The 16,426-nt window shown below is 37.9% G+C and overlaps 1 protein-coding gene across 1 annotated transcript in view; it reads right to left on the bottom strand.

The window, feature by feature from the left end:
- Positions 1-1,705, bottom strand: part of GFRAL (GDNF family receptor alpha like) — a 58,070-nt gene extending 56,365 nt beyond the window's left edge. The window contains exon 1 of the mRNA XM_008691941.1: positions 1,684-1,705. Coding sequence (XP_008690163.1) covers positions 1,684-1,705 — 22 coding nt within the window. The remainder of the gene's footprint in view (positions 1-1,683) is intronic.
- Positions 1,706-16,426: the final 14,721 nt, after the last annotated feature.

Raw genomic sequence — 16,426 nt, 5'->3', positions numbered from 1 at the left:
TAAAATTTTAAGTTCCACTCGATCATTTTACATGATTTTCTACACCTTCCCTTTGAATGAAATACTGAATCCACTAGGAAAACCATCTCAGTGATCTGACCCACAAGAATGAAAATAACTCTAGCTTTCCAAAATTTTAGTCATTCCTTACTATGATTTGTGGCCACATATTTAATCCAGGAATTTTCAAGGATTCTCTTCAAATGCTCAGTCAAAAACAAGTTCTGTTTTAAAATAGTAAGATGAAGAATACTGTACGTAATATCACCCTCTTAAGGCTTATCATGATAATACGTGTTCTATTTTAAAAATTCACTACATCCCACATTTCTTTGGCTCTGTAACTTTTGCACATCGCGAGACCTACTTAGATGATGTTAAACAAGTATTCTGAAGAATGCACTATAGGAAATTCTGGTTAAACCAATCAAATAGTACAGTTTTGACCCTAACAGTATTAGAAATCATTTCCCTTCTTCATGCAACCTAATGTCAAGGTTAATTTAGAAGTGAAACTTTAAAGCAAGCGGCCATCCTTGCTTTTTCAACTGCGGCCAGAATGAGGTTGTAATGTATTTTGTGTGTTCTCTTTTATTGTTGCCTTATCTACAAAAGTTAAAGTTTCTTAGATTTCTCTTTATAATAAAGAATAGAAATAAGGAAATATTATTAAAATAAATAGAAGAAGCAACATTTTGGCCTAGTGAATAACTATTATCTAAACTAAAGAAAAACTGAAGATACAGAAAAGATTCCATCCCTTCTTCCCTTATCTTTTTTTCATTTGATTTATTTTGACTCTCCTTTTACGTTCAACATAATTTGAAATAAACTCCTTCATTTTCATTGCCCACAATTATGTCTTTATTCATCAATATCTATTAGTGTAGAGTAAGCAAAAACTGTACTGGCTTTGTTTTAATGAATGGAATATTAATATTCAGCTATAATCATAACTATCTCTTTTCCTGAGTCCATTTTATAGATTCTACTAAATTCTGAAGAAAATATAGTAACGTCCCCAATAACACATAGAGCAAGTAGATCTTCATGGATTCTACTATAAGTATAAATAAATTCTTTTCTACCAACATCTTGCAATACATTCACACTACCCCACACAAGAGGAATAAACCCAAACCTTACCTCTAGCTCACAAAAACTGACTGAAATGTGAAGCATTCAATGGGACGTTAAGTTGCTTTATCCTACAAAATGACTCCTACTTAGTAAATATTAACTCTTAAAAATTAGGGGAACTGAGTGATTTAAATTAATTTCATTTTAATTTAATTTCAAAGAAAAATAGATAATTTGAAATTTATCATCTTATAACTTGTAAATAGATACTGGAAGGTTTCGTTTCTCAAAGGCTCTAGTACATACGTGAATTCCCTAAATCCTAACAAATAACTCAAAGTAACTGGATTATCTTACACAATAAAATAGAAACAACCTGAGAGATTAATGCAAATCCCGCATTACGTATTTTCTACAGTTATAAATGAGTAAACCGTGCATTTTTTAAAAAGTAACAAACCACGTTAAAATATACATTTCCAATTGATCCTTCTTATTATAAGCCCACTAGTTTAATCAAGAGATAAGTCAGATAAGACAGCATTCAGTTCATGAAGAATTGGCGTTCTGCATCCAGGTAAACTAGAAGCACGACTCACTTACCGAGGAAAATGAAGGCTACCATGCTGGACAACGTGGGGATATCCACCTGGAGGAAAGGCAGCCGTGTCTACTCCAACCACCTTCCTAACATTAACTGTCCAGACAAGGCTTCGGCTTTTGCTCTTGCTTCCTGCAAGCATTACTGATTCAAGTCAGCTTCCTTTGTCACCATCTCCTCACCAATCTTTCCTGAGCTGTGAACTTTCCTAATTATGTCCAAATTCAATTATTTTCTTCTGAGCGTACTAATGTCGGATATTAGGCTTCCAAGAAAGCCCACAAGCCAGATACTAAGAAATGATACATGCTCAGCACATTCATGAGAAAGGGTTTTTTTTTTTCCTTCGACTAGAATGTTAACTGTGTAAAAGCCCCCCAACTACACCCCAAAAACTTCCAAGGTGCTTGAGTCTCCTCAGTTTCCACTTCATTAATTAGCCTCATTCAGCAATGTTATGCCATCCGAGAATACGAAAAGGAGAAAAGTGTTAAGCAGCCCAGGCAAATGTATGGGGGAGTTCAAGTTCCTCTGGAATCAAACCGGAGTGCCTCACCTTCCCAAACAAGAAATGTTCTCTACATGTGCCTCACACTCCAGCACACTTTCAAGCTGTACTGCTTCAGGTCCACTTCCCCAAAGCCCCTGAGACAGTGACGGTGTAAGCAATGACTCCTTGCAGCCGTGCAGAAGTGCCCTGCTCCCCTGGAAAGGTAAGCATCCGCTTGCGCTCACCACTTAACAACTGTTTTTCTCCTAGCTTCCATGAGAGACATTACTATGCTCTGAATATTTATGTCTCTGCACAAATTCTTATGTTGAAATCCTGACCCCCTAAAATGATTATAGGCACAGGCAGAGCCTTCGGGAGGTGCTTAAGTTGTCAGGGTGGGTGGAATCCTCTGAATGGGATTAGCGGCTTACCACAGAGGCTCCAGAGAGATCTCTTGGCTCCTTCCACTGGAAGGCACCAGCTATGACCCAGGAAGAGGGTCCTCGTGAGGACATGACCATGCTAGCGCCTTGATGTTGGACCTCGAGTCTCCAGAACTGTGAGAAATAGATTTCTCTTGTGTATAAGCTACCAGACTGTTGTATTTTGTTCTAACAGCCTGGGTGGATTGGATTTACCTTGTATTTCCTCATGTTCTTCCTCACAAGACCCTGGAGCACATCAGCTCCACTGGGGCATCATGAGGCTTCCACTTTTAAAACACCTGAGACCTTTCTGGAATGGGTGTTTGGAAATATACAATGCCATTTCGGCAAGGAATTAGGAAATCACAGGTGTGGATATGCTACTGCCATGAGAGGAGATAGAACCATTTTGTGTCCACAGTGACACAGTGGAAGAATTGTTGATTCCAATTGCCCAGATTCATTTTCCACTAGAGAGAGGTTACAACATATTTTGGTTTCAGAATGCATAATGAAAAAACAGACTTGGGAGTCCAACAAATTGAAATTTGTTTTTCTCTATAAATGTAGATAAATGACTTTATGTGGGAAGTTATTTACACTTATTTACTTCTCTGTAAAATGCTGATTGTATCCGTGGTTACTATATACATTAAGTATGCATATGGGTCTTATATCCCAGAGATCAACAAATGCCAGTTATACTATAGCCAGTGACTTAATTATTTAACAAAAGAATTACATCATAAAATTGTTTAAGTATCTCCTTTTAAAGATATTGAGTTACAGGTGCCTGGGTGGCTCAGTTGGTGAAGCGGCTGCCTTCAGCTCAGGTTACGATCCCAGGGTCCTGGGATCGAGCCCCTCATCAGACTCGCTGCTCAGTGGGGAGTCTGCTTCTCCCTCCCCCTGCTCATGCATGCTCTCTCTCTCTCTCTCCCTTTCTCTCTCTCTCTCGTTCACTCTCTCTCTCTCAAATAAATAAATAAAATCTTTTAAAGATGCTGAGTTACTTAACTTGTGTTATAAACTTTACCGAGCTGATTGTTCTTTTTTTTTTAAGATTTTTTGATTTATTTATTTGACAGAGATAGGCAGCCAGCAAGAGAGGGAACACAAGCAGGGGGAGTGGGAGAGGAAGAAGCAGGCTCCCAGTGGAGGAGCCCGATGTGGGACTCGATCCCTGAACGCGGGGATCACGCCCTGAGCCGAAGGCAGATGCCTAACGACTGCGCTACCCAGGCGTCCCTGATTGTTCTTTTTGATTTAAGCCAACTAAAAATGGCTAAAGCTAGAGAGAGATTCAGTGACTCAGTTGGTTCACAAACTGCCCCCGACCCCCAACAGGGAGGACAAGGAGAGCCCAAGAAAGAGGCAGGGCCCTGCAGACTGGCAGGCGGCAGGTTTTATAAGCAAGGGAACTTACACATGAGGCTTGTGTCTAGAAGCCTCAAGAGGAGTAGGTCTCTGCATCGCCTGCCAGAATCTTACATGTTTACACAGAACCCTTACCTGGATTCAGTCACGTCTACGGTCCAGACGATCTCAATAGCACAGGCCTCTCTCGGGGCTGCATCCTTGAAACAGCTCCCGCATCCTTGAAACAGCTCCCGCGGTGGGAGTGGTTAAGGTAACCTACTTTCCAAGGGCAAGGAGGCGTGCGGAGCCTCCGACTGCCTAGGTTCAGCTCTCGGGTCAATCGGAGGTCACGTCCTCTCAATGACCTTCTTTAACAGGCTCCCACAGTGGAAGAGTCCAGGGTTGGAATTGACTCAGGCCTGTTTTACCTTGTTTTAGGGCCTGAGGGTTTCCCCTCCTGTCTCTTAGGTGTTTTCTTCTGTGTCCACTCCATTCTCAGGCAGCTTCTATCCCTTATGAAGGGAAGAGGACCACCCAAGCCCTGGGCATACATCCTTCTCTTTTCAAAGCCAGAGCAGGAAGTGTGACTCTTTTCATAGTAAAATTCCAGATTTGCATCATATCAGTTCAATGTGCCCCACGCCCATCAATCTCACCAAGTGGAGCTGATCCCACTTGGTGTCCAGCATCATGGAGAGAGGTGGGACTGGCCCTATTCCAGCCACGGAAACCGATGGTAGGAGAGGGGTCCATCGCTGAGAGCCAAGGTATCAGAAGACAAGTGAAGGGACCTGGGCAAGAACAAAACAAAAAAAAAGAAAGAAAACTCAGGAAAGCATCTAAATTCTGAATTAAATCAGGGCTACCACAAGAAAAAATAAACTAACGAAACAAAGGAAAAGAATACCAAAACACAATTTCTTGCTCAAGGGAGGTGATTTGGTTATGACTCTCTAGAATGCGGTGCTACACAGAAGCTGAATGTTAAGACACACAGTGAATGACGCTAAATTTGGCCAAACAGGTACAGCTGCTGAGGTCGAGTGCTTCCAGGTAGAGAAAGCGTCTGTGCCGATACTCCTGCTCTGCTCAGCCCACAGTAGGAATCAGCTGTGTCATTATCTAAAGCAGGGGTTTTATCATTTCTTTTTGTCATTAGGTGCCTTTCTCCACAGAACTCTCTCCTTGGAATATTTTTTCTAATTAATTAATTATTGATTGATTGATTGATGTAAAGTTTGATGATTCATTAGTTGCGTATAACACCCAATGCACCCTGCAATATGTGCCCTCCTTACTACCCATCACCGGTCTATCCCATTCCCCCACCCCCCTCCCCTCTGAAGCCCTGTTTGTTTCTCAGAGTCCATAGTCTCTCATGCTTCATTCCCCCTTGGAATATTTTTAAAGGCACACATTTTGTTTTAAAGGATTACAAAGGAAAGTAAGCATATTGAAATATATTCACCAAAATCTTTTTTAAAACAAATTTGTGAGAGGGGTACCTGGGTCGCTCAGTCCTTTGGGTGACCAACTCTTGATTTCAGCTCTGATTTCAGCTTGGGTCGCGATCTCAAGGTCCTGGGATCAAGCTGTGCCTGGGCTCCGTGCTCAGTGGGGAATCTGCTTCTGTCCTTCTCCCTCTCCCTCTGCCCCTCCCCCTGCTCACACGCTTGCTCACCTGTGCAAACTCTCCAAGATAAATAAATAAATCTTTAAATACACACACACACACATTTATGAGAAAGCAACATATATGCTTCTTTATTACCAGAGTAAATACCAAAATTCAGAGGTAGGGGGAGGTGTCTAATAATACTGTAATTTCAGTTTACTGATGACCATAAATGCTAACTTCAGATATTTTCTATAAATGCAGTGTCATATAATACAATCTGTAATTTCTATTGGTGATAAAGACAACACAAGAAGTACTGAATTTCAATTAGAGGTTAGTAAACATAGAATACAATTTTGCCCCAAGCAAATGTATAGACACTACAGATTAATAAACCTTGATGAAATGTAAAAACAAACACCAACTTCAGTACTTTCAAATCCATTAATTACTTGGAAACTGGCTATAGAATCAGAACATTTTATAAGTGAGAGGAAATGACAAAACCACCAGCTTCACTAGTTTACAATAATGGTGTGAGATTTTGAAAAGTGTCCTATGTTTTAAATAAAATGCAATCAATAAATAAATGAAACAGAAGAAAATAGTTACTCTGGTTGAAATTTGGGTGGGAAATCCCAAGCTCTGTTCACTGGCCTTTGCCATCAACTCCACGGCTGCCATTGAGATATCAAAAGATTCTAGAACTCCTATTCAAAATTCATTGATCTCATTTGTTAATTTTTTTCACATAAAGAATCCATTCTTATAACAGTTAAATGAAATGCACTAGGCCTTGCACCTTTTCTCTGGGCAAAAGATACAAGGATTTAAATTCAACAGTTACTGAAAGCCTATGATATCCAAAGCTCTGTGCAAAACCAAAAATAAGGAATGGTTCCTAGTTTCATTTAGATAAATTAGGGTGCAGATGAAACTAAGTACTAAAAAGGAAGAAAAATTATTGAAAAAATAAAAACATAATAAATCAGTGAAATATCTATATATTAGACATTTATGAGAAGATGTTATTTTTGGAAATAAGGCAACTACTTTCTGTTTAATGATGTTTAACTTGCCCTCAACCACTCTTGCGTTATTCCAATATTTGTCCACTTAATATTTTGTAAGATGCTCATATCTGGAAGAGAGAAATAAAATCTGATCAGCCTCAGATTTAGAGTCAACCTAAAATTGACAGCGCTGGAAAGAATATATATATCTGGTGATGAGTTCCTTGATTATAAGGCCTATAAATAAGGCTCTAAAACACTATGCAGCATTTTGGGGGGCAGGAAATAAGAGACTCATTGTCTTTTATTGGAGATCCTCACCAGAAAAGAAAAAATAAGTCAGCATGATGGTGTACTTAATCACCTCGCCTTGAACTGCTCACTAACAAACTGATGGGAGATGGCCATGAGTAGCCAGGATTGGGAGAAGAAATGGAGAAACAGCATAGAGACAACCTCGAGCTATGTTTGGGGGACTACAGATGGACTAATATCTTAGAAACTCATGGTGGGTGGAGAGAAAAAGAGAAATGACCAGATTATGGGTAGCCTTTTATGACTTACCAAGGAGGCTAGAGTTTATCCAAAAAGAAAATGGAAGCTGTTGGTGAATTTTAAACAGGAAGCAACCAGGTTGATGTTTCTAAAAATTGCTTGAGAAGTATCTACTGTTTACTTTTTGGTGTATTTTCTTTAAATTGTTTTGCTTATTTTTTAAATTGTTGGATTTGTATATATGTTTGTACAATAAAATGTTAATACCATCTATTATTTTTTCTCATTGCAAAGATCATGAAAAATCAAGGATTTTACCACTTATGGGTAACCAATGTAAATATTTGGTTATGTTTCTTAGGTCTTTTTACATATATACATATATACATATGTACCCTATATATCATTTTTCAAAGCACAGAGAGCTTTGAAATATTAATAAGTTACAGATGGAAATAATATGAAAAAAGATGGTGAAAGTATTTTAAATTTTCTGCTATTTCCAGTAAAACTCTAAATTCACTTCTTGGACTTAAAGTAATAATTTTTGTAAAAAATAAGACTTTTCCTGGATGGCACAGTCGGTTAAGCCTCTGACTCGGTTTCAGTTCAGGTCGTGTTCTCAGGGTCATGGGTTCTAACCCTGCATCGGCTCCGTGCTTAGTGAGGAATCTGCTTAAAAAATTATCTCGCCCGCTCCCTCTGCCCGTCCCACCCCAGCATACATGCACTTTCTCTCTCTCTCTCTCTCTCTCAAATAAAGAAATCTTTTTTAAAAATCAGCGTTTTCAAACTGTAAATTTTAAAATAGAAATCTAAATAACTCAAATTCCCTAACACATAAAATAGAAGTTTTGTCCATGTAATGCATTTTTTCGCATGTGGAAACGACTCAGCTGTTTTTGGTAATTATACAAGTAAACCTGTAATCATTGGTAAAAATTCAGAAAATATAGAAAATTCTAAGTAGGAAAATAAAATAATGGGCAATTTCATTCCCAGAGATAAATGATGTTGAGATTTGTTGTGCGACTTTCAGAAATTTGTCAGGCATTAATATTCACCATATATATTTAAAGATTATATGCTACATACTGTTGTTAATTTGGTTTGTTTCATTAGCAATGCACCATGAATACCTTTCCATGTCCATAAATATCAACACTGTCAATTTATGTCTATGTAGTATTCTATTCTTTAAAATTTATTTAGTCTAATATTCTTTCATTTATTCAACAAATATTCATTTTACATGTACTATATTCCAGGCACAGCTCCTATTTACAGATAGGTAATTAAAGAGACACAGATTCTGCCTTCATGGAGTTTATATTCTATATTTATATTCCCGCTGGGGAATACAAGTGTAAACAAATAAAAAATAACATCAGGTACCTGTAAATCTAAAAAGAAAAAAAAAGTAGGAAAAAGGAGATACAAAATGCCAGAGTTGTAGGGAGAAGAATTACTACTGTATATAGGATAAGTAAGTGAAGGGACAAGACACATAGCAGAAAAAGTGGAGAGAGATTCCAGACAGAGGGAGATAGATAGTTGTTCGATATGTTCACAGCTCAGCTATTAGGCCACTGTGGCTGGGGCCGAGTGAGCAAGGGGGAGAGTGATAGGACATGGGGTCAGACAGGTTGTGAGCCTTTGTAGGCTTACGCTATGGACTTTGATTTTTTTTTTTTTTTTTTTTTTTTTTTTTACTTGACTAAAATAAGGAGCTATTGGAGAGTATTGAGCAGATTTGTGTGCTTTGTTTAAAAGGATCCCAACTGCTGCTGTGTGACTGGCATATGGGGAGTCAAGGTGAAATCAGAAAGCCCACTTGAGAGGCTAGTTCTGTGCCCTGGATGCACTGAACTTTCCGTTGGGGAAGATGATGAGGAACTAGGAAGAAATGATGAATTAAGTGAAAGGAAATCCACAAGAACAGGGCATCCTTGAAGCCAAGGAGGAATGTTTCCAGAAGGGAGTAATCCACAACTAACAGCTCCAATAAAATTAAGACAGAATATGAATTTAGCGATGTGGAGATTATTGGTGATGATAATAAGACAAGTATTTGTGGAATTTGGGAGCAAAAACCTAGACAGGGTGCTTTCAGGATAAAAGGGAAGCAAAAACGTTCTGATAATTGGCTATTTCCTCTTCCAAGGAAATTTCCTGTAGAGAGAAGCAGAGAATTGGGGAAGTGTCTGGAGAGGAAGGTGGGATCAAGGAAGAGATTGGAGATATTAGGTCATATTTATGCCACAGCTTAAACACTCTCCCTGACGGCAAATAAAAATCAAATGAGTGCTTGCGTCACATCTCTAACATAATTCTGCCTGTTCCCTCTAGCTCTTCTGTCTTTCAACTGGAAGCACCCACCTGAAGTTAACTTTCTCCTCCCCTGCTGTGGTGTTATTCCTTGTTTTTCCTCCTCCTTAGTCCTTGTCTGTGTGCGGCCTCTCTGGAACTGTTAATATGTTATATCATTTTAAGCAGATTATCATATGTTTACTTCCCTTTAATTCTTTCCTGGAAAGGGCTTTGTCTGCTTAATGGAATTATCATAAAATCGTTTCCAACAGCTTTTATTTGTTTCATCTCATTATAGATTTCTAAATAAATCCAACCTCTCTGCTGATGTAAAGCTCATTTCCAACTCATATTTTCCTAATAGGTGAATTACTACAAATAGAGCCTGAGATTAATGGTTTCTGGAGCTGAAGCTTTCCACGTAATCTGAGCTTTTCTTTGCTGAGATGCTCAGAACAAACTTTCGAGAGTCCTTCAGTTGGCTTTACCTGCTTAGTATTGAGTTTCCTCTTTATTTCATCACGTCTTCTCCTACTTTGCATCTTTTTCTCCACATTTCTAATGGACCAGGGTTTTTAAAAAACCTATGCTATGTAAAAATTACCCCGTAATCAGTGTCTTAAAACAATAATAATTATTTACCATCACTCACTGTTTCTGTGGGTCTGAAATTTGGGAGAGGCTTGCCTGCGGAGCTCTGGCTCAGGACTCTGGTGAGTTATTTCAGAAGGAAGACCTCAAAAGCGTCTTCGTCACTTGTCTGGCACCTGAACTGGGAAGCCTTGAACAGCTGGGACTCCTTGGACATATCCCTATCTTTATGTAGTTTCTCCACGTGGTCACTCTAGCCTGGTAACTTCAGGATAGCTGCACTTCCTACAGGACAGTCCAGGGGTCCCACAGGGTATGTCTCCAGAGAGAGCCAGATGGAAGCCATTAATGCCTTTTGTGAGTTAGCTTCGCAGTTTATGCAACATTACTTCCACTGCACGCTATTGGTCCAGGCAATTGCAAGGTTCTCCTTAGTTTCAAGGAGAAAGAGAATCCCCACCTCCTAATGGAGGATTATCACGCCGGCGTCGTAAAAAATAGCTTGTGGGATTGGATATACACTGGTGCGGCCATCTTTGAAAGATTACAATCTGCATATCTCTCAAGCACACCAATCACTTTTCTTTTCAAATGTTGTTTCTTTTCCAACAAGATTATGTTCTTATACTTGGACATAATCTCCAGTTTCACGCAGTTCATTTTCTTATCCTTTCGTTACTCTCCTGGTTTCACTTCCTTGCCTCCCATCCTGAAGCCTGTTAAGAAATTTCCTCACGCTCCTTAGTACTCTCAGATGTGTCTACTTATGATCCTTAAATACACCACAGCTGTCCATTCCCAAATCAAATGAGCTCTGCACATTTGCACCACTGGCTCATACTGGAGAAAACTGTATGACCATGTTTATTGGTGGCAACGTCGTCATCATCATCATTATTATTATTTTCTGTCCTCAACTAGAGTATTTGACAATGGCAAACAGCACTCGGTCAACTAGTTAAAAATATTCCCAATCGACATTTACCACATTTATAAAATGTACCTTTTCACAACTCTTGCCTATCAGCAGAAATTTAAGTCTGCTTCTAATAAAAATTTCTCTTATTTTCTGTTTTAATTCCCCAACATTTAATTTCTAAAAATAGAAAATTAGATCATTTACTTTCATTGTCTTTAAAAAATAACATGCAACACTCTTTTTTCTTTTTTGTAGATATAGTTCACATCTATTGTTTTTGAAGTGCTCTCTATTATTTTTGAATTAATAACATATTTTAAGTTTAAATTTTATTTTAAACCAAGTATTATTTCAGAGCATGTTTCTTAACTTTTTAAGCTAATATGTATTTAGCACGTCACATGCCAATAATGGTTCTAAGTGTTTTATATATGGTGAATCATTTGATCCTCAAAAGAACCCAAAGTTGTAGAAACTGTTATAATCCTGACATTATGATCATTACACTGAGGTGAAGAGAAGTAACTTTCCAAGTTTTCTACCACAAGAGTAGGCTAACTGTCCAGTTTATATTGACAACCACTATATAACACTCCTTCCATTTATGCCTAATACTATCACATTTTTATTAAATTGGCTTGCAATCTCTCTACCTTCCTGTCTTTGTTAATGTTTTCTGAGTGGCCAAATTGCATTTTCAATTATTTCAAATGTTCCAATCTCTTAAGATAATTTATATTCATATTTTTCAGGATATAAAGTAGGATTCAGATGTAATTTTTAAATACATATACTCACATATATTTTTATTTTGTTTGATATATTACTTTCTGCAATAAGCATATTAATATTGCCAGATAATCTGAATTTTAGCAAGTTTTTTATACTGTCTGTATTTTGCTCAATTATTTTTTGAGATATAATTGGCATATAACATTGTGCAAGTTTATGGTGTACAATGTATTGATTAGACACATTTATATATTGTAATACGATTACCACTATATCATTAACCTCTCTCTTATCTCACATAATTATCATTTTTTATGGTAAGAACTTTAAAGTTCTAGTCTCTCACAAGCTTTGAAGTATATAATACAGTATTGTTGACTGTAATCACTGTGCTATATATCAGATCTTCAGAAGTCATTCATCTTCTATTTGCAAGTGTGTACACTTTGATCAACTTCTTTTCAATTGCCCCACTTCCCAGCCCCTGGTAATCACCATTCTATTCTGTTTCTAAGAGTTCAGCTTATTTAAATTCCACATATAAGTGACATCAGACAGTTATTTGTCTTTTTCTGTCTATTTCACTTGGCGTAAAGCCTTCAAGACCCAACCATGTGGTTGTAAATAGCAGGTTTCCTTTCTTTCTCATGGATGAATAATACTCCATTGTATATATGAATATACCACATCTTTTCCATTCATTTTTTGGTGGACATTTAGGTTGTTTTCATATCTTGATTACTGTCAGTAGTGTTTCAATAAACATGGGAGTGCAGTTATCTGTTGGATATCCTGTTTTCATTTCCTTTGGATACATACCAGGCAGTGGAATTTCTGGATCACATGGTAGTTCTATTTTTAATTTTTGGAAGGATTTCCATTTTGTTTTCCATAGTGGCTACACCAATGTACATTCCTGCCAGTAGTGCACAAATGTTCCTTTTTTTTCACATCCTCACCAGCACTTGTCTCTTGTCTTAATGATAGCTATTCTAACAGCTGTGAGGTGGTATCTCATAGTAGTTTTGATTTACATTTCTCTGATGATTAGTGATGTTGAGATCTTTTCATGTATCAGTTGGCTATTAGGATATCTTGTTTGGAAAATTGCTGTTCAGTTCCTCTGCCCCTCCACCCCCCCTTTTAAATCCAGGTGCTTGTCTTTTTGTTATTGAGTTGTAAGATTTCCTTAGGTAGTTTGGATACTAACTCCTTATCCAATATATGGTTTGCAATATTTTCTCCTATCCCATAGGTTTTCTTTTCATATTTTTCCATTGTTTCTTTTGTTGTGCAGAAGCTTTTTAGTGTGATGTAGTCCCACTTGTTTATTTTTTGCTTTTGTTGCTTATGCTTTGGTGTCATATCCAAAAAAATCACTGCCAAGAACAATGTCGAGGAGATTCTTTCCCAATTTTCTTCTAGGGGTTTTATAGTATTAGGTCTTATATTTAACTTTTTAATTCATTTCAAGTTAATTTTTGCGAGTGGTGTAGGAAAAAAAACTAATTTCATTTTTCTGCATGTGGTTATCTGGTTTTCCACAATACTACTTGTTGAAGAAACTATCCATTTTCCATTGAGTGAGTATTCTTGGCTCCCTGGTCTAATATTAGTTGACCATATATGTCTGGGTTTATTTTTGGACTCCCTATTTTGTTCTAATGATGATCTATGTGCCTGTTTTTGTGCCAGTACCATACTGTTTTCATTACTACAAGATTTTAAAATAGTTTGAAATCAGGAAATGTGAGGCCTCCAGCTTTTTTCTTCTTTCTGAGGATTTTCTTGGTTATTCAGGGTCTTTTGTAGTTCCATACACACTTGAGGACTGTTTTTTTCTATTTCTGTGAAAAATGCCAATGGAACATTGATAGAGATTGCATTGAATATATTAATGGCTTTGAGTAGGTATGGAGTATTTAACAAAAGAAGTATTTTAACAATACTTCTGATCCCTGAACATGATATATATTCCTATTTATTTGTGTCTTCTTCAGTGCCTTTCCTTAAAGTCTCATAATTTTCATGGTACAGATCTTAGTCTTAATATTTTAATTTGTTGATGCTATTATGAATGGGATAGTTTTCTTTATTTCTTTTTCAGGTGTTTCATTGTTACTAATAGAAATGCAACTGATTTCTGTATGTTGATTTTATTTTCTGCAACTTTACTGAATTCATTGATTAGTTTCAACATTTTTTTCTTGATCTTTAAAATTTTCTTTATGTAAGATTGTATCATCTGCAAATAACAACAATGGTACTTCTCCATTCTAATTTGGAATCCTTTTATTTCTTTGTCTTGGCTGATGGCTCTACCTTGAACTTCCAGTACTATGTTGAATAAGAGTGGTGAGAGTGGACACCCTTGTCTTGTTCTTGATCTTAGAGGAAAAGCTTTCAACCTTTTATCCTTAACTGTGATGTTAGCTGGCTTCTGCTCCTGCCTAGGCAAAGAATTCAAGAAGGTCTGAGGACTACAGGCTGGGGACACTGAGATGGGATTTTCAATTTCATTTGACAGCAGGTGGCCCCTTGAGAAATAGCAGCCCAAGTGTAAGCTACCCCACTAAAGAGCCTCTAAGACTTGGACCTGGGAGAGATTTTGATGCGAAAGACCCTTAGACAGTTATAACACAGGAGGAGAAAATGAAGCCTGCTCTCTACTATTTATAGTAGACACACACTCACAAGCACTCACTCAAAGACAGAGAGGGAGAGAAGAGAATCCTCAATACCCATGCTTGTAGACCAAGGCCACCCCAAGCAGGGGAGCAGCTAGCAGAGCAAGCTGTGGTGTTCAAGGTGGTAGCAGATTCTTGGCTCTTAGACCAGCAAATTAGCAGCAGTATTTGGGTGCCTGGGGCAACATATGCCAGAAGGAGGGGGTGGGCATCATTGGTTTAGAGTAAAAGAGAAAGAGGACAGCTCACAGGGTGAATATCTACCTAACTTTGCCTCTTCCATAAACACACACAGTCAGAAAAAAAGCATGTTAACAAGAGGAAGACAAGTTCACAAATGTATTTAAAGCACGTCAGCTACAGAACAGCACTCCCTCTGTTAAAGTGGTTGGTGGCTTAGATCCACTGTAAATAGAATTAAACATTAATGTGACTTCACTTATTCTCCAAATCTTCATCTAGATATTAAATCTAATGTTTATTTCCCAGCCCCATTGCCACTGCCTTGGCTTAGGTCCAGTCGTTGTTCTTGACGATGAATAGTTCCATAAAAACTTATCTGAGATCTAAACTTACAATGTCCAACTCTCAAATTCACCAGCTACAGGGCCATTAATATACACTCCAGAACCCAAATCTAATCACATCACTCCTCTGGGTAGAATTCCTAAGTTGTTCTCCATTACATAACACAAGTTTTAAATTTCCTTAAATATTATAAAAAAACTTTTTACCATCTACCCCCTCCTACCAACATCTTTTTTTTTTTTTTTTAACCACTGGCCCCCGTTGTCCCTTTAAACTGTGTGCAGATCTTGAAGGGGTTTCAGCTGTGGCACATGCTTATTGCATTGTGGGTCTGTCCCTTCTGCTCAGAATGCCATCCTCATCTCTGCCTTCGAATTCCAGCAAAGCCTTTTGCTTCCACAGCTATCTTTCTTTGGGCAGAGCCAAATAAGTCATCCCATCTGGTATCTAGCACCTAACGGTTGATTTTTCCGCTTCGTTTACATTCCTNCCTGCTTACAAAAGGGTTAGCTTCACGGGGGCAGGGATTGAGTCTATTCAGCGGTATAACCCTTCTTAGTACAGTGTTCACGTGAGTCATAAACACTCAATTTTTGTTCTTCATGAACGATGTCCCATATTGCTCCTAACACTTTTCAGAATTGAGTGAAATAAAAGTACAACATTGGATAGGCGTTCTTCAATGATTGATTTAGTCAACAAGGGTTTATTGAGTGCTCACATCTTATGAGGCACTCTGTGAGGCCCGGGGGCTGACATAAATCTTATAAATACAGCCTAGCTCCTGCCTTCAAATAATTTGTGCGCTACCAGGGAAGAAAATGCCTAAATCAAAAGATCCATCTAATTTATTGAGAAATATTATTATCTCAATAATTAGGGGTGTCTGGGTGGTTCAGTCGGTTAAGCATCTGCCTTCGGCTCAGATCATGATCCCAGGGTCAAGGGATCAAGTCCTGTTCCCTGCTCAGCGGGGAGTCTTCTTCTCCCTCTGCTTACCCCCTGCTTAGTCTCTCTCTCTCACAAAAATAAATAAAATCTTTTTTAAAAATCTCACTAATTAACTTATTGAGAAAATAACTGGTACTGTAGGATTCTGAAGGATTTCTAGTACATTACTGAAATAAGGATTTCTGAGAGAACAGTTGTTTATACTTTTCAAAAAATGTTTACCTTTTCAGTCTTAAGAAAATCATAACTGAGGGACGCCTCGGTGGCACAGTCGTTAAGCATCTGCCTTCGGCTCAGGGCGTGATCCCAGCGTTCCGGGATCGAGCCCCACATCAGGCTCCTCCGCTGGAAGCCTGCTTCTTCCTCTCCCACTCCCCCTGCTTGTGTTCCCTCTCTCGCTGGCTGTCTCTCTCTGTCAAATAAATAAATAAAAATCTTTAAAAAAAAAAAAGAAAAGAAAATCATAACTGAGATGTTCATCAGGATTTGAAACCCATCAGTTGGGAAAGGATTTAAATGGATTTGACATTTTCAAACAAATATGAGAATATATAGATGCAAGAGAGGATACATACTTTGTAAAGAGAAAGGTAGTTTTCTAATAAGAAATATTAGAATTAGTGA

Source organism: Ursus maritimus, unplaced genomic scaffold (assembly GCF_017311325.1).
Source record: "Ursus maritimus isolate PB19 unplaced genomic scaffold, ASM1731132v1 scaffold_29, whole genome shotgun sequence".
Taxonomy (NCBI): Eukaryota; Metazoa; Chordata; class Mammalia; order Carnivora; family Ursidae; genus Ursus; species Ursus maritimus.
The sequence above is the reverse complement of the archived record's forward strand: the minus strand, read 5'-3'. Positions and strand labels throughout refer to the sequence as shown.